Here is a 16398-nt window from a genome sequence, read left to right as displayed (position 1 = left end):
AAAGGCCTCAAGATTAACTTTTTTCCTCTTGGTCTCATTCAGGAACCTTGTCAGTTCCCTCACCATATACTTTGACCCCTCTGCTTGTCCCCTCTGCTTGTCAGCTCCAGACCTAATGAAGAGGAGTCAGAAAAAAGGCCTCCTCATCATCCTCTTCCTTAGACTGACTTTCCTCCTCCTCATCTCCATCTCCCATCCTGACCACCTGCCCTTCCTCTCTGGTCAGGGCCTCCCCCTGAGCACCAGGCAAAGGTTCCTTGGTGCCTTTGACCACACCAGCCTCTCCCCTCCCAACTTCTTTCTTCTCCCCCTTTTTCCTTTTTCACTTGACACCCTCCTTCTCCACCTAGTCTCTTACACTTCCCCACTATACTCTCCTCATCCACTAGCATAACCTGACTAGACCCAGCCTCATCTACACCACCATCCATAGCATGACTAGGCCCAGCCTCATCTACACCACCATCCATAGCATGACTAGGCTCAGCCTCATCTACACCACCATCCATAGCATGACTAAGCCCAGCCTCATCTACACCACCATCCATAGCATGACTATGCCCAGCATCATCTACACCACCATCCATAGCATGACTATGCCCAGCCTCAGCTATGCCACCATCTCTAGCCTGACTAGGCTCAGCCTCATGTACACCACCATCCCTGGCATGACTAGGCCCAGCCTCAGCTGCCTGCGTCTCATTGCCCCCTGCACGTTGACCTCAATTTCCCCCACTGACCCCTGTACCCTCACCTTGTCTACGGCCTTTATGTGGTAACGCAAAGCTTTTATGCCCCAAATCCCCACACTCAAAACACCGTAGACTATCTGTGCTGGCAAAGCCTGCATAGAGCCCCTCCCCATGCCTCACTTTAAAATGTAATTTTAGCTGTTGCTCATTGTTATTCAGAAACATGAACAACATGCTTAATAACAGCATCCGCCTGAAAACCTGCTGACCATACACGAAAACTGTTAGCAAACTTACCCAAACCACTCAGCTCTTTCCTGATTTGATCATCCGTAATAAACGGAGGCAAATTTGCAACTACCACCCTGGTTGAAGGGGTAGAACGAGGTGAAATTGGCACCAACACACCCCTTACAAATATTCCACATGTCAATTAGGATCTGGCTAAAAATACTTGAATCAGTTATAGAACCCATTGCCCTTCATGGTTGTAAGGTCTGGGCTCCGCTCACCAACCAAGAATTCACAAAATGGGACAAACACCAAATTGAGACTCTGCATGAATAATTCTGAAAAAATATCCTCTGCGTACAACGTAAAACACCAAATAATGCATGCAGAGAAGAATTAGGCCGATACCCGCTAACTATCAAAATCCAGAAAAGAGCAGTTAAATTCTACAACCACCTAAAGGAAGCGATTTCCAAACCTTCCATAACAAAGACATCAACTACAGAGAGATGAACCTGGAGAAGAGTCCCCTAAGCAAGCTGGTCCTGGGGCTCTGTTCACAAACACAAACAGACCCCACAGAGCCCCAGGACACCAACACAATTAGACCCAACCAAATCATGAGAAAACAAAAATACAATTACTTGACACATTGGAAAGAATTCACAAGAAAACAGAGAAAACCAGAATGCTACTTGGCCCTAAACAGAGAGCACACAGTGGCAGAATACCTGACCACTGTGACTGACCCAAACTTTGACTATGTACAGCTTTGACTATGTACAGACTCAGTGAGCATAGCCTTGCTATTGAGAAAGGCTGCCGCAGGCAGACCTGGCTCTCAAGAGAAGACAGGCTATGTGCACACTGCCCACAAAATGAGGTGGAAACTGAGCTGGACTTCCAAACCTCTTGCCAAATGTATGACCATATTAGAAACACATATAATTTGAAAACACACCCAATTCTGATAAACTCCCATATCTATTGGGTGAAATACCACAGTGTGTCGTCACAGCAGCAAGATTTGTGACCTGTTGCCACGAGAAAAGAGCAACCAGTGAAAAACAAACACCATTGTAAATACAACCCATATTTATGTTTATTTATTTTCCCTTTTGTACTTTAACTATGTGCACATCGTTACAACACTGTATATAGCCATAATATAACATTTGAAATGTCTTTATTATTTTGGAACTTCTATGAGTGTAATGTTTACTGTTCATTTTTATTGTTTATTTCACTTGCTTTGTCAATGTAAACATATGTTTCCCATGCAATAAAGCCCCTGAGAGAGAGAGAGAGAGAGAGAGAGAGAGAGAGAGAGAGAGAGAGAGAGAGAGAGAGAGAGAGAGAGAGAGAGAGAGAGAGAGAGAGAGAGAGAGAGAGAGAGAGAGAGAGAGAGAGAGAGAGATCCTAGCCCCCAAGCACATAGACTATTGCGGCATTGATACTGGAGGCTGAGACAGGGAGGTTCGGGGGACACTATGACCCCGGACAAGGCCAACCAGGCAAGATATAGCCCCACCCATTTTGCCAAGTCTCTTTCTTTGAACTTTGAACTTCTACAACATTTCAAACCTGAGCAACAGAAAGACGTTATTAAGGGGGGGTAGATAGTAATGTGAAGGTAGATTTTGCAATGGAACAATCAATCCCACTCTCCCCCTTATAATCCCTCTCACCCCTTCTACTCCCTCTCTCACCCCCTTCTACTCCCTCTCTCCCCTACTCCTCCCTCTCTCTCGCCCTTCTCCTCCCTCTTTCTCCACCTTCTCTTCCCTCTCCTTCCCCTTCATACTCCCTATCTCCCCCTTCTCCTCCCTCTCTCCCCCTTTTCCTCCCTCTTTCTCCCCCTTCTAATCCCTCTCTCCTCCAACTCCTCTTACCCAGCATCTTTCTTCGAACTTTCAGAGCTTACCTGGGCAGTTGATAGTGTGCATGCAAAGAAGTTAAGGAGCACCAGACTCAGAGACCCGGCCTGCTGTGACCTTTGAACTGCAGTGACCTTACTACAGCCCAACCAGTAACAAAGCAATGTGAATTGGCTGTCACATCTGAAATCACATGCTATAGCAACACTATAACATGATGACTCTTGGGGAAAGATAAAACCCTTACTATCTGAAGTAAGGTTAGGTTGAGGTTACATTATGGTTGGATAAGTTGGATGTCTTATTAGCCAACGCCTGCAGCATGGCCTGTCTTTCATGGCCCTGTACAAATACTTTCATAATGCTTCATATAGTTATCACCAGTTAGACATGACTGCACAAGCGAAAGCTATCCACCTGTCTACGTGCAAGAGGTCTTTTAAACACAGGACCCTTATTTCTGAGTGGACAGACAGATAGACAGTAACAACACTCTCTCTCCGCCGCCTCCCTCTCTTTCTCTTTCTCTTTCTCTTTCTCTTTCTCTTTCTCTTTCTCTTTCTCTTTGTCTCCCGCACACACACACACACACACACACACACACACACACACAAAGACACCCTGTTGTCACCCTACCCCTCCATAGCCTCTCTCTCATCATCATTCTTATACTAATTTACTCTTACCAACCACAGGACTCGGAGGAGCTACAACTGGCTCTGTCAATGAACTGTGACAAGGTGTTGTTCTTTGGGTTATTCTCCTCCCTCTCTCGCCTTCCGGGAACACTAATTGGCCACATGCAGAGTAATGTGACCAATCGAATCATCCTCGGCAGAGAGCCGGAGCTGCAGATCGGAAGAGCAGAGCGTTGGGCTCAGTCCGGCTCCCACGCCGAAGAGTTCCTGGGGTGACACTTTCTTTTTCTTCCTTTACCTCGGGAATACCTCGGGATTTACCCCCCATCTTCTCAACCCACGGATTTGGTGGTTTTCCCGCCCCTGGCCTCGCCTCTTGCCCGCCCTCGGATCAGCGCTCGGGTGAAAAGGGCACCATCAGACGGGTGATCGCTGGCCCTGGTGCTATACTACGGTGAGTAACCTTATGGACGGACTGGGAGTCAGACGACCCCGTCCACTGAGAGGAAGAGAGAGAGGGTGATACGAGACTGTGTGTGAGAGAGACAGAGAGACAGAGAGACAGCGAGAGAGAAACAGCGGCAGAGAGAGAGACAGACATCGATAGAGAGACAGATTGAGAGAGAGGGAGACAGAGAGGGAGACAGACCGGGAGACAGACAGGGAGACAGACAGGGAGACAGACAGAGAGGGAGACAGACAGACAGAGAGAGAAAGAGGAGTGAGAGAGAGAAAGACATTGATAGATAGAGTGAGCGACAGGGAGAGACAGAAAAAGAGACAGACAGAGAGACAAAGAGAGAGACAGACAGAGAGACAGAGAGGGAGACAGACAGAGAGACAGAGTGGGATACAGAGCGAGAGTCAGACAGAGGGACACAGCGTTAGAGACAGAGAGGGAGACAGAGAGATGAGACTATGGTGCATCACAACAGAAAAAGCTGTAAAATCTGTCCCAAAAAAGTTTGACTTTCAAATTCAAATTGCAAGATTGAGTTTGTGCAACATTCTTGAACAATGTGCAAGAAATTGACCAGCCGAATCACCCATGCCAGCAAAACTTAACCAAGACTGTGTCTACTGTCAATCATGTACATGTAAATGAATACATAAACACAGCTTGTACCCTCGGAGACCCTAGACTGAAGAAGTCAAATAACAGGTCAACTTTTTCCAGCTTGAAGTAACAAAATGGGTGTTTCTTTTCATTTTTAACATGTTAGATATAGGCCTAAGTAGGACAAAGGGAGGTCAACTTGCACAACCTGTCCAACTCTGTTTCATAACCACAGATAAAGCATTTACAGTATGTATCTATAATATAACTGAGTCTAACTGTTTAGCTCCAGGTGGTTATCAGGTTCTCATTGGATCTCTATGGGGATGGGGGTAAAGCTGGACTTTAGAGGGGGAACCTGTTAACCACCTGGAGCTAAACAGTTATAGACTCAGTTATAATATAGATACATCCTGTAAATGCTTTATCTGTGGTTATGAAACAGAGGTCTACAGGTTGTACTATTAAACTTCAACATATGTAAGATGCGGTAATCAATACCAGTGGAGGCTAGTGGAGGGATAAATCAGAGGACAGGTAAAATAGCCTCCTCCTACATATACCTATACCCCCTTAAACTTTGGCACCTAAGACAAACACTCAATAACGTGCTGGTAATGTATTATCTACAATTAACGTATCCGCTGGAAAATGGCAAATTCTGCTGCACCGCACTTTGCAGTGATAGAGGGCCCTCTGATGATTGTATCATTGTTGGCTAAACTAAGCTTTAGCTTAGGGAGCAATGTAGCCAAGCTATCTCCAACCAACAACCCCAAACAACAACCTCAAACTATCCCAGCAGCCACTGAGCCTCCTCATCCATCCACAGAGAGAGCCCACAGAAAGAGTGCTGTTGTTAGCATCATCTAATAGCCGCCGCTATCTCACACACATACTGAGGAGAAAATGGCCGCCAGGCCCAACAGATTGTAGGGGACATTGGAGATTTGTAACCACTGTGTGTGTGTGTTTTTGCCTCCCCTGCACGCCGCATGCCCCTCATGTGACGGCCTCTCTGATGGCCTCTCTCAAGCTGGCATCCCGCCACCTCAGGACAATGAAGCGCTTCTTACTGCACTAACACATAGCCATGCTTACCCATTACCCTATAGTATTTCTGTAATAACAGTCCCATGCTTGGCCTAGAGAGCAGAAGTGGTAGCTAGCAGCTGCAGACTGACTTGTTAGCCCGTGCCAGTGATTATTTCTGACCAGTGGTGTAAAGTACTTAAGTAAAAATACTTGAAAGTACTACTTAAGTCGTTTTTTTTTCTATCTGTACTTAACTATTTATATTTTGACAACTTTTACTTTTACTTCACTACATTCCGAAAGAGAATGATGTACATTTTACTCCATACATTTTCCCTGACACCCAAAATGACTTCATTTATAAATGATTGGAGCATGCCCCTGGCTTTCCCTGGTTTGCTTTATATAAGGAATTGGAAAATATTGTATTTTATCAATTACATTTACTTTTGACACTTAAGTTTATTTAAAACCAAATACTTTTAGACTTTTACTCAAGTATTATTTTACTGGGTGATATTCACTTTTACTTGAGTCATTTTCTATTGAGGTATCTTTACTTTTACTCAAGTATGACAAATGGGTACTTTTCCCACCACTGGTTCTGACTGTAACGAATCTGTAATTTAATTAGCCAACATAAGTGCCTCAATATTCCCCAATTAAAATGTTGATGAATAAAAGACCTTAGAAACATAGAGTTACTCCAGTGAGGTTCCCACGACATTTAGCAACGATTTCGTCTTTTGTGACTGTCCTCGTGTATATTCAAGGCTCAGGGCTAGTTTTTACTACCGAGTGTAATTGTATGCGTCTAATACACAGAAAAGAACGACAACACAATTTCCCAGTTGATTTTCTACTTCGTTAACTGTACAAACATTGCACAGCTTTTGACATTTACATTTATTGAAGTGTGTTTGATTAAAAAGAATAGCTTTGTTAGCTGTATATTCCATTTATACTTACAGACAGTATATGGTGCACAATTTACAGGCTAAAGTTATAAACAGGACCCTTTTTTCGCCATGCATCCTTTAAGTCCTTCTGGTCCATGATATGAGTTAGATACAGCACTTAAAAGAATTGTTTATAAAATGTATGTGCAGTGTTTTCTCAGCTCATCTCTTACAGCTAGCAAATACTGTACATACACAATGCAAACAAGAGATTTCATGGGTTCATAAAAAAAACATCTTTAATCTCACAGAATGACATTTATTTTCATATAAACCTCAAACATCATCACACTCTAAAAACGTCCCATCATATAGTCTACAGTCAGTACATGAGGAGGGTGTGTGTTATTTATCACAGTGATCACCCATAAAGCATTCTAACATGTTGCTGAACAAGACTAGAGAACAGATGGGAGAGAGAAGTCCCAGTCTGGTACTGTAGTGATTGTTACTGAGTCTGTTCCTCCAAGATTAAACTCACCACATTCCTGCTCTGCATGTCGCTGTGTTCCACTGACAGATACCCCACTGAGCACATCTCTAATCACCTGCAACAACATTCTAGACGTTTCTGGAAGTTTCTGTCTCTCTCTGTCTGTCCCCCTATGTACATAACTAACTACATAACAATGTCAAAGTGGATTTGTAAAGTCAAAGTTGTCCATGTTTACAAAGTTATTATAAACGGTCTTCTATGATTCTTGGCATGATTGTGCTTGTTTCCAGATACCTTCATCCTGACCTGCCCACTCGCCTGCCCTCAACCCCTCACTTCCCTGTAACCATGACGACCAAAACAACCAATGACCTGGACGGGAACAAGGTCTCCTCCTCCCCTCTCCTGTTGTCCACATCATCCCCGTCCTACCTGTCTTGCCAGCGCCTAGTGACCAAGGATGGTCACTGCGCCCTGCGCTCCTCCGCTCCCTCTCCTGGCCTGTGGCCCTCCTGGGCCTCGGCCTCTGCCTGGCTGCTAGCCCTACAGGTAAAATAAATGAGTTGACACACACCATAAATAGTTGAAGAGGTGCTGCTGACTTAATGGAAAAGTAAACTTAAAATCAAAAGTTACACACAGACACTCTATGGGTCGGTTTTGCAGACATAGATTAAGACTAGCCCTGAATTTAAACTCTCAATTGAGAATATCCATTGAACTTGATCATAAGACCAGGATCAGGCGTTTATCTGTGTCTGGGAAACCAGCAATAATTGAATGGGTATATACACCCTGGCTCTCCCCTGCAGGACCTGTGGGGGGCAGTGGTGTGCCTGCGCTGGCGCTGGGTCCTCTTGGCCTTTTGCACCTCCTTTGTGGCACACTGGCTGCTGTTCGCCTGCCTGTGGTACCTACTGGCCCACCTCAATGGAGACCTGGCGGTGGAGGACCACGACGCTCCTCCAGAGGGACACGTAGTGTGTGTCAAATACATCACCAGCTTCACCGCAGCCTTCTCCTTCTCCCTGGAGACACAGCTGACCATTGGGTACGGCACCATGTTCCCCAGTGGGGACTGTCCCAGCGCTATAGCCCTGCTGGCAGTTCAGATGCTGCTGGGGCTCATGCTGGAAGCTTTCATCACAGGTACTTTCTAATGGAGAGGAGCACTTCTCTTTCTCACTTTCTCAGGTTGTTGTTGTCCGTTTCAATGCTGAGGGTACAGCTGTTTGGTGTTCTTCATCTTGCATTTTTTTCTTTCTTATTCTATTATTTTACTTTCTTGTTTATACTCAATCTTTGTCTCACCTGGGTCTCTAGAGATAAAAAAACAACAACACAACATACATATTTCTGAGGAAAACTACTGATATCTACATCCGCACTTTCTCTCTCTCCCTTCCCCACTCTCAGGTGCATTTGTGGCTAAGATCGCCCGTCCCCAGAAGCGTGCGGGGGCCATCCAGTTCAGCCCCCAGGCGGTGGTGGGTCAGCACCAGGGCCAGCCCTGCCTCATGTTCCGGGCCACCAACCTTCTGCGCCGCCCCCTGGTGGACGTGGAGGTCAGTGCCGTGCTGTACGAACAGAGAGACGACCAGGTCCTGCACCAGACCAACCTGGACTTCCAGCTGGACCGGCTGGGCCCGCGCCCCTGCCCCTTCTTCATCTTCCCCCTCACCTTCTACCACATCCTGGACCGCCACAGCCCCCTTTACCCGGCCCTGCGTGAGGGCAGCGCCAGCCATTTTGAGCTAGTGGTGTTTCTCTCCGCCTCCCAGGAGGGCACGGGCGACGCCTGCCAGAAGAGGACGTCCTACCTGCGCCAGGAGATCCAGTTTGAGCGGCGCTTTGTGCCCGCTATGGGGTTGGACAAGCAAGGCAGGTACCAGGTGAGCAGTCAGCACTTTGGCATTGCCCACTGCAATGAGCCTCTGGACAAGGAGTGTGTGGTGCAAATCAACGGGGATGGGAGTGACAGGATGGAGTAAGGGTGGGGAAGGAGGAGGGTGGAAGGGAAGGATGGGCAGGAAGAAAGGGAGAACGAGGAATGGGAGAAGGGGAAGAGGGTAATAGGTGAGAGGAGTAAGGGACAGAGAGCAACGTGGGATGGGTGGGTTCCAGGGTTTAGAATATCTATATATATAGTACCAGTCAAAAGGTTGGACACACCTACTCGTTCAAGGGTTTTTCTTTATTTGTACTATTTTCTACATTGTAGAATAATAGTGAAGATATCAAAACTATGAAATAACACATATGGAATCAAGTTGTAATCAAAAAACTTAACAAAATCAAAATGTATTTTATATTTGAGATTCTTCAAAGTAGCCACCCTTTGCCTTGATGACAGCTTTGAACAGTCTTGGCAAAGAGAAATTACAGTCCATCATTACTTTAAGACATGAAGGTCAGTCAATTCTGAAAATGTCAAGAACTGTGAAAGTTTCTTCAAGTGCAGTCGCAAAAACCATCAAGCGCTATGATGAAACTGGCTCTCATGAGGACCGCCACAGGAAAGGAAGACCCAGAGTTACCTCTGCTGCAGAGAATACGTTCATTAGAGTTACCAGCCTCAGAAATTGCAGCCCAAATAAATGCTTCACAGAGTTCAAGTAACAGACACATCTCCAGATCAACTGTTCAGAGGAGACTGTGTGAATCACTCCTTCATGGTCGAATTGCTGCAAAGAAACCATTACTAAAGGACCCCAATAATAAGAAGAGACTTGTTTGGGCCAAGAAATATACTGCTCAAAAAAATAAAGGGAACACTTAAACAACACATCCTAGATCTGAATGAAAGAAATAATCTTATTAAATACTTTTTTCTTTACATAGTTGAATGTGCTGACAACAAAATCACACAAAAATAATCAATGGAAATCCAATTTATCAACCCATGGAGGTCTGGATTTGGAGTCACACTCAAAATTAAAGTGGAAAACCACACTACAGGCTGATCCAACTTTGATGTAATGTCCTTAAAACAAGTCAAAATGAGGCTCAGTAGTGTGTGTGGCCTCCACGTGCCTGTATGACCTCCCTACAACGCCTGGGCATGCTCCTGATGAGGTGGCGGATGGTCCCCTGAGGGATCTCCTCCCAGACCTGGACTAAAGCGTCTGCCAACTCCTGGACAGTCTGTGGTGCAACGTGGCGTTGGTGGATGGAGCGAGACATGATGTCCCAGATGTGCTCAATTGGATTCAGGTCTAGGGAACGGGCGGGCCAGTCCATAGCATCAATGCCTTCCTCTTGCAGGAACTGCTGACACACTCCAGCCACATGAGGTCTAGCATTGTCTTGCATTAAGAGGAACCCAGGGCCAACCGCACCAGCATATGGTCTCACAAGGGGTCTGAGGATCTCATCTCGGTACCTAATGGCAGTCAGGCTACCTCTGGCGAGCACATGGAGGGCTGTGCGGCCCCCCAAAGAACTGCCACCCCACATCATGACTGACCCACCGCCAAACCGGTCATGCTGGAGGATGTTGCAGGCAGCAGAACGTTCTCCACGGCGTCTCCAGACTCTGTCACATCTGTCACGTGCTCAGTGTGAACCTGCTTTCATCTGTGAAGAGCACAGGGCGCCAGTGGCGAATTTGCCAATCTTGGTGTTCTCTGGCAAATGCCAAACGTCCTGCACGGTGTTGGGCTGTAAGCACAACCCCCACCTGTGGACGTCGGGCCTTCATACCACCCTCATGGAGTCTGTTTCTGACCGTTTGAGCAGACACATGCACATTTGTGGCCTGCTGGAGGTCATTTTGCAGGGTTCTGGCAGTGCTTCTCCTGCTCCTCCTTGCACAAAGGCGGAGGTAGTGGTCCTGCTGCTGGGTTGTTGCCCTCCTACGCCCTCCTCCACGTCTCCTGATGTACTGGCCTGTCTCCTGGTAGCGCCTCCATGCTCTGGACACTACGCTGACAGACACAGCAAACCTTCTTGCCACAGCTCGCATTGATGTGCCATCCTGGATGAGCTGCACTACCCGAGCCACTTGTGTGGGTTGTAGACTCCGTCTCATGCTACCACTAGAGTGAAAGCACCGCCAGCATTCAAAAGTGACCAAAACATCAGCCAGGAAGCATAGGAACTGAGAAGTGGTCTGTGGTCCCCACCTGCAGAACCACTCCTTTATTGGGGGTGTCTTGCTAATTGCCTATAATTTCCACCTGTTGTCTATTCCATTTGCACAACAGCATGTGAAATGTATTGTCAATCAGTGTTGCTTCCTAAGTGGACAGTTTGATTTCACAGAAGTGTGATTGACTTGGAGTTACATTGTGTTGTTTAAGTGTTCCCTTTATTTTTTTAGCAGTGTACAATCAATGGACATTAGACCGGTGGAAATCTGTCCAAATTTCAGATTTTTGGTTCAAACCGCCGTGTCTTTGTGAGATGCAGGTGAACGGATGATCTCCGCATGTGTGGTTTCCACCATGAAATCATGGAGGAGGTGTGATGGTGTGGAGGTGCTTTGCTGGTGACAGTGTCTGAGATTCATTTAGAATTCAAGGCACACTTAACTAGCATGGCTACCACAGCATTCTGCAGCGATACGCCATCCCATCTGGTTTGTGCTTAGTGGGACTATCATTTGTTTTTCAACAGGACAATGACCCAACACACCTCCAGCCTGTGTAAAGGATATTTGACTAAGAAGGAGAGTGATGGAGTGCTGCATCAGATGACCTGCCTTCCACAATGACCCGATCTCAACCCAATTGAGATGGTTTGGGATGAGTTGGACAGCAGACTGAAGGAAAAGCAGCACACAAAGTGCTCAGCCTATATGGCAACTCCTTCAAGACAGTCTGAAAAGCGTTCCAGGTGAAGCTGGTTGAGAGAATGCCAAGAATGTGCAAAGCTGTCATCAATGCAAAATATAAAATATATTTTGATTTGTTTAAACACTTCTTTGGTGACAACATGATCCATATGTGTTATTTCATAGTTTTGAGTTCTTCCCTATTGTTCTACAATGTAGAAATGTGTAAAAATTAAATAGGGGCAGAAAATGGAGAGTTAGGGGCAATATGGGAGGGACAGGTTTCTATGGCTCTGCTATCTGGTTAAGCAACCGTACATACCAAAGGGCATTTATCCAGTGGATTGAAGATCACTAAATTGTAGAGCATGTTCTAGTTACCTGTGATCTCTAGAACCAACAGGCACATTCACTGCCATGAAGGATGATATTCCACAATCAATAACACTGTGCTGCTATGGAATACACTCTGGCTGCATTTACACAGGCAGCCCAAATCGGATATTTTGTCCAATTATTGGCAAAAGACCTTATCTGATTGGACAAAATACCAACTTGTGATATAAAATATATATATTTTGTATATACAGTGCCAGTCAAAGTTTGGACACGCCTACACATTCAATGTTTTTTCATTATTTGTACAATTTTCTACATTGTAAAATAATAGTGAAGACGTCAAAACTATGAAATAACACATATGGAATCATGTAGTAACCAAAAAAGTGTTAAACAAATCAAAATATATTTTAGATTTGAGTTTCTTCAAAGTAGCCACCATTTTCATTGACAGCTTTGCACACTCTTGGCATTCTCTCAACCAGCTTCATGAGGTAGTCACCTGGAATGCATTTCAAATAACAGGTGTGCATTGTTAAAAGTTTATTTGTGGAATTTCTTTCCTTCTTAATGCGTTTGAGCCAATCAGTTGTGTTTTGACAAGGTAGGGGTGGTATACAGACGGTAGCCCTATTTGGTAAAAGACCAAGTCCATATTATGTCAACAACAGCTTAAATAAGCACAGAGAAATTACAGTCCATCATTACTTTAAGACATGAAGGTCAATCAGTGCGGAAAATGTCACAAATGTTTTATGTTTCTTCAAGTGCGGTCCCAAAAACCATCAAGCGCTATGATGAAACTGGCTCTCTTGAGGAGAGCCACTGGAAAGGAAGACCCAGAGTTATCTCTGCTGCAGAGGATACATTCATTAGAGTTACCAGCCTCAGACATTGCAGCCCAAATAAATGCTTCACAGAGTTCAAGTAACAAACACATCTCAACATCAACTGTTCAGAGATTGCGTGAATCAGGCCTTCGTAGTCAAATTGCTGCAAAGAAACCACTACTAAAGGACACAAATAATAAGAAGACATTTGCTTAGGCCAAGAAACACGAGCAATGGACATTATACCGGTGGAAATCTGTCCTTTGATCTGATGAGTCCAAATTTTTGATTTTTGGTTCCAAATGTCGTGTCTTTGTGAGACGCAGAGTAGGTGAACGGATGAACACTGCATGTGTGGTTCTCACCGTGACACATGGAGGAAGTGTGATTGTGCTTTGCTGGTGACACTGTCAGTGAAGTACTTGGAATTCAAGGCACACTTAGCCAGCATGGCTACCACAGCATTCTGCATTTGTTTTTCAACAGGACAATGACCCAACACACCTCCAGGCTGTGTAAGGGCTATTTGACCAAGAAGGAGAGTGATAGAGTGCTGCATCAGATGACCTGGCCTCCACAATTACCCAACCTCAACCCAAATGAGATGGTTTGGGATGAGTTGGACCGCAAAGTGAAGGAAAAGCACCCAACGAGTGCTCAGCATATGTGGGAACTCATTCAAGACTGTTGGAAAATGATTCCATTTGAAGCTGGTTGAGAGAATTCCAAGAGTGTGCAAAGCTTTCATCAAGGCAAAGGGTGGCTACATTGAAGAATCTCAAATATAAAATGTATTTTGATTTGTTTAGCACTTTTTTGGTTACTACATTATTCCAAATGTGTTATTTCATAGTTTTGATGTCTTCACTATTATTCTACAACGTAGAATTCAAACCCTTGAATGAGTAAGTGTGTCCAATCTTTTGACTGGTACTGTATATATATCAGAATTTGGCTGTTTGTGTAAACGCAGCCTCTGTAGTCTAGAGGAGCCTACTTTGAAAGGTGACAACTCAATGTCTTCAATAATTTTAAACTGAGGTATATAATATTGAACTGTCAGAAATGTCTATCATGCATTAGAAAATATCAGTTGATTTAACTGAAAATGTATTAGATTACTGCCTTAAATGTTTATAAGAAGTCTTCACTGAAATCAGTGTGTGCCTATTTACACCAAATATTAGCCAAAGATTAAATGTAATACTATGTTATACATTGATTACACATGTTCAATATGTAAAATGCTATGACTTTAGATTGAGCACTTTAGTGATAGGTTAAAGGTTTGGAGAACGATGTCAGTAGATCATCTTTACGTTTTCCCTTTGAATTTATGTAAAGACGAAAATCACCATTACATCATGCATGTATGCATGAGTCAACAGCAAAACACAAATATTAAAAAGTAAATGAAAATAATGTTATGGAAAGCCCTGATTTTCAGAGATTAAATCTTATTGTAACATAATACATGTTCCAATGGCTTGTACAGTGTACATTACATGAAATAAAATAATATTTTCTGAACAATTCAAATGGAGAAACATTACTTGTTCATACTTTCTCATACTTCATTTCACAGGTTCTCTCACAATAACACATAATATTATATACATGTTGAATGTGGATGGCAATTGGCTACAAAATGTAATCCTGTATGACCATGGTATTACAGCTGGGCGTGTACGGTACTAAACCAAGTCAGTCTCGCTACCATGCTGCCTCCTGTTAGTACAGTGGAAGTATTCAGACCCCTTGACTTTTTCCAAATGTTCTTGCATTACAGCCTTATTCTAAATAGGATTAAATAAAGCATTCTCGATCTACACACAATACCCTTAATGACAAAGTGAAAACAGGTTTTTCTAAATGTTTGCAAATTTATAAAAAAACAGAAATACCTTATTTACATAAGTACTCAGACACTTTGCTATGAGACTCGGAAATTAACTTATGATCATCCTTGAGATGTTTCTAAAACTTTATTGGAGTCCACCTGTGGCAAATTCAATTGATTGGACATTATTTATAAAAAGGCACACACCTGTCTATATAAGGTCCCACAGTTGACAGTGCATGTCAGAGCAAAAACCAAGCCATGAGGTCAAAGGAATTGTAGGTAGAGCCCCGAGACAGAATTGTGTCGAGGCACAGATCTAGGGAAGGGTACCAAAACATTTCTGTAGCATTGAAGATCCCCAAGAACACAGTGGCCTCCATCATTCTTAAATGGAAGAATGTTTGGATCCACCAAGACTCTTCCTAGAGCTGGCCGCTCAGCCAAACTGAGCAATCGTGTAGAAGGGCCTTCGTCAGGGAGGTGACCAAGAACCCGATGGTCACTCTGACCGAGCTCCAGAGTTCCTCTGTGGAGATGGGAGAATCTTCCAGAATGACAACCTTCTCTGCAGCACTCCACCAATCAGGCCTTTATGGCAGAGTGGCCAGATGGAAGCCACTTCTCAGTAAAAGGCACATGACAGCCCGCTTGGAGTTGGCCAAAAGGCTCCTAAGACTCTCAGACCATGAGAAACAAATTTTCTGGTCTGATGAAACCAAGATTGAACAATTTGGCCTTTATGCCAAGTGTCACGTCTGGAGGAAACCGGACATTATCCCTACAGTGAAGCATGGTGGTGGCAGCATCATGCTGTGGGGATGTTTTTCAGCGGCAGGGACTGGGAGACCAGTCAGGGATGAGGGAAAGATGAACGGAGCAAATTACCGAGAGATCCTTGATGAAAACCTGCTCCAGAGTGCTCAGTAAGTATTCAGTTGCTATTTTCAGGTCTCTCCAGAGATGTTTGATCGGGTTCAAGTCCGAGTTCGGGCTGAGTCACTCAAGGACATTCAGAGAGTTGTCCCGAAGCCACTCCTGCATTGTCTTGACTGTGTGCTTAGGTTCGTTGTCCTGTTGGAAGGTAAACATTTGTCCCCAGTCTGAGGTACTGAGCACTCTGGAGCAGGTTTTCATCAAGGATCTTTCGGTAATTTGCTCCGTTCATCTTTCCCTCATCCCTGACTGGTCTCCCAGTCCCTGCCGCTGAAAAACATCCCCACAGCATGATGCTGCCACCACCATGCTTCACTGTAGGGATAATGTCCGGCGCTCCCCATGTCCGACGCTCCCCATCCAACCTGACAGAGCTTGAGAGGATCTGCAGAGAGCATTGGGAGAAACTCTCCAAATACAGGTGTGCCAAGCTTGTAGCGTCATATTCAAGAAGACCTGAGGCTGTAATCACTGCCAAAGGTGCTTCAACAAAGTACTGAGTAAAAGGTCTGAATACTTAAGTAAATGTGATATTTCAGTTTTGTTTTTTTATTCTAAATTTCCAAAAATGTCTAAAAAAACAGTTTTTGGTTTGTCATTGTGGAGTATTGTGTGTAGATTGATGACACTTTTTAGAATGTAATCAATTTTAGAATAAGGCTGTAATGTAACAAAATGTGTGTCACGACTTCTGCCGAAGTCGATGCCCCTCCTTGTTCGGGTGGTGTTCTGCGGTCAATGTCACCGGTCTTCT

At 44.5% G+C, this 16398-nt stretch overlaps 1 protein-coding gene across 2 annotated transcripts; it reads left to right on the top strand.

Moving 5' to 3' along the window:
• The first annotated feature begins 3612 nt into the window (after window positions 1-3612).
• LOC106613163 (inward rectifier potassium channel 13-like) lies at window positions 3613-14407 on the top strand. 2 transcript variants are annotated; one of them, XM_082956407.1, is made up of 5 exons: window positions 3613-3892; window positions 7216-7474; window positions 7738-8074; window positions 8342-8817; window positions 11543-14407. In XM_082956407.1, the coding sequence occupies exons 2-5, from the start codon at window positions 7274-7276 to the stop codon at window positions 11573-11575; spliced, it is 1047 nt and encodes a 348-aa protein (XP_082812533.1). In that variant the 5' UTR covers window positions 3613-3892; window positions 7216-7273; the 3' UTR covers window positions 11576-14407. The 2 variants fall into 2 exon arrangements, with proteins under 2 accessions (XP_082812533.1, XP_014070627.2); XM_014215152.3 differs by having other exon boundaries at window positions 3620-3892; window positions 8342-14407.
• The last annotated feature ends 1991 nt before the right edge of the window (window positions 14408-16398 follow it).

The sequence above is a fragment of the Salmo salar genome, chromosome 09 (assembly GCF_965601325.2).
Source record: "Salmo salar chromosome 09, fSalSal1, whole genome shotgun sequence".
NCBI lineage: Eukaryota > Metazoa > Chordata > Actinopteri > Salmoniformes > Salmonidae > Salmo > Salmo salar.
The sequence above is the reverse complement of the archived record's forward strand: the minus strand, read 5'-3'. Positions and strand labels throughout refer to the sequence as shown.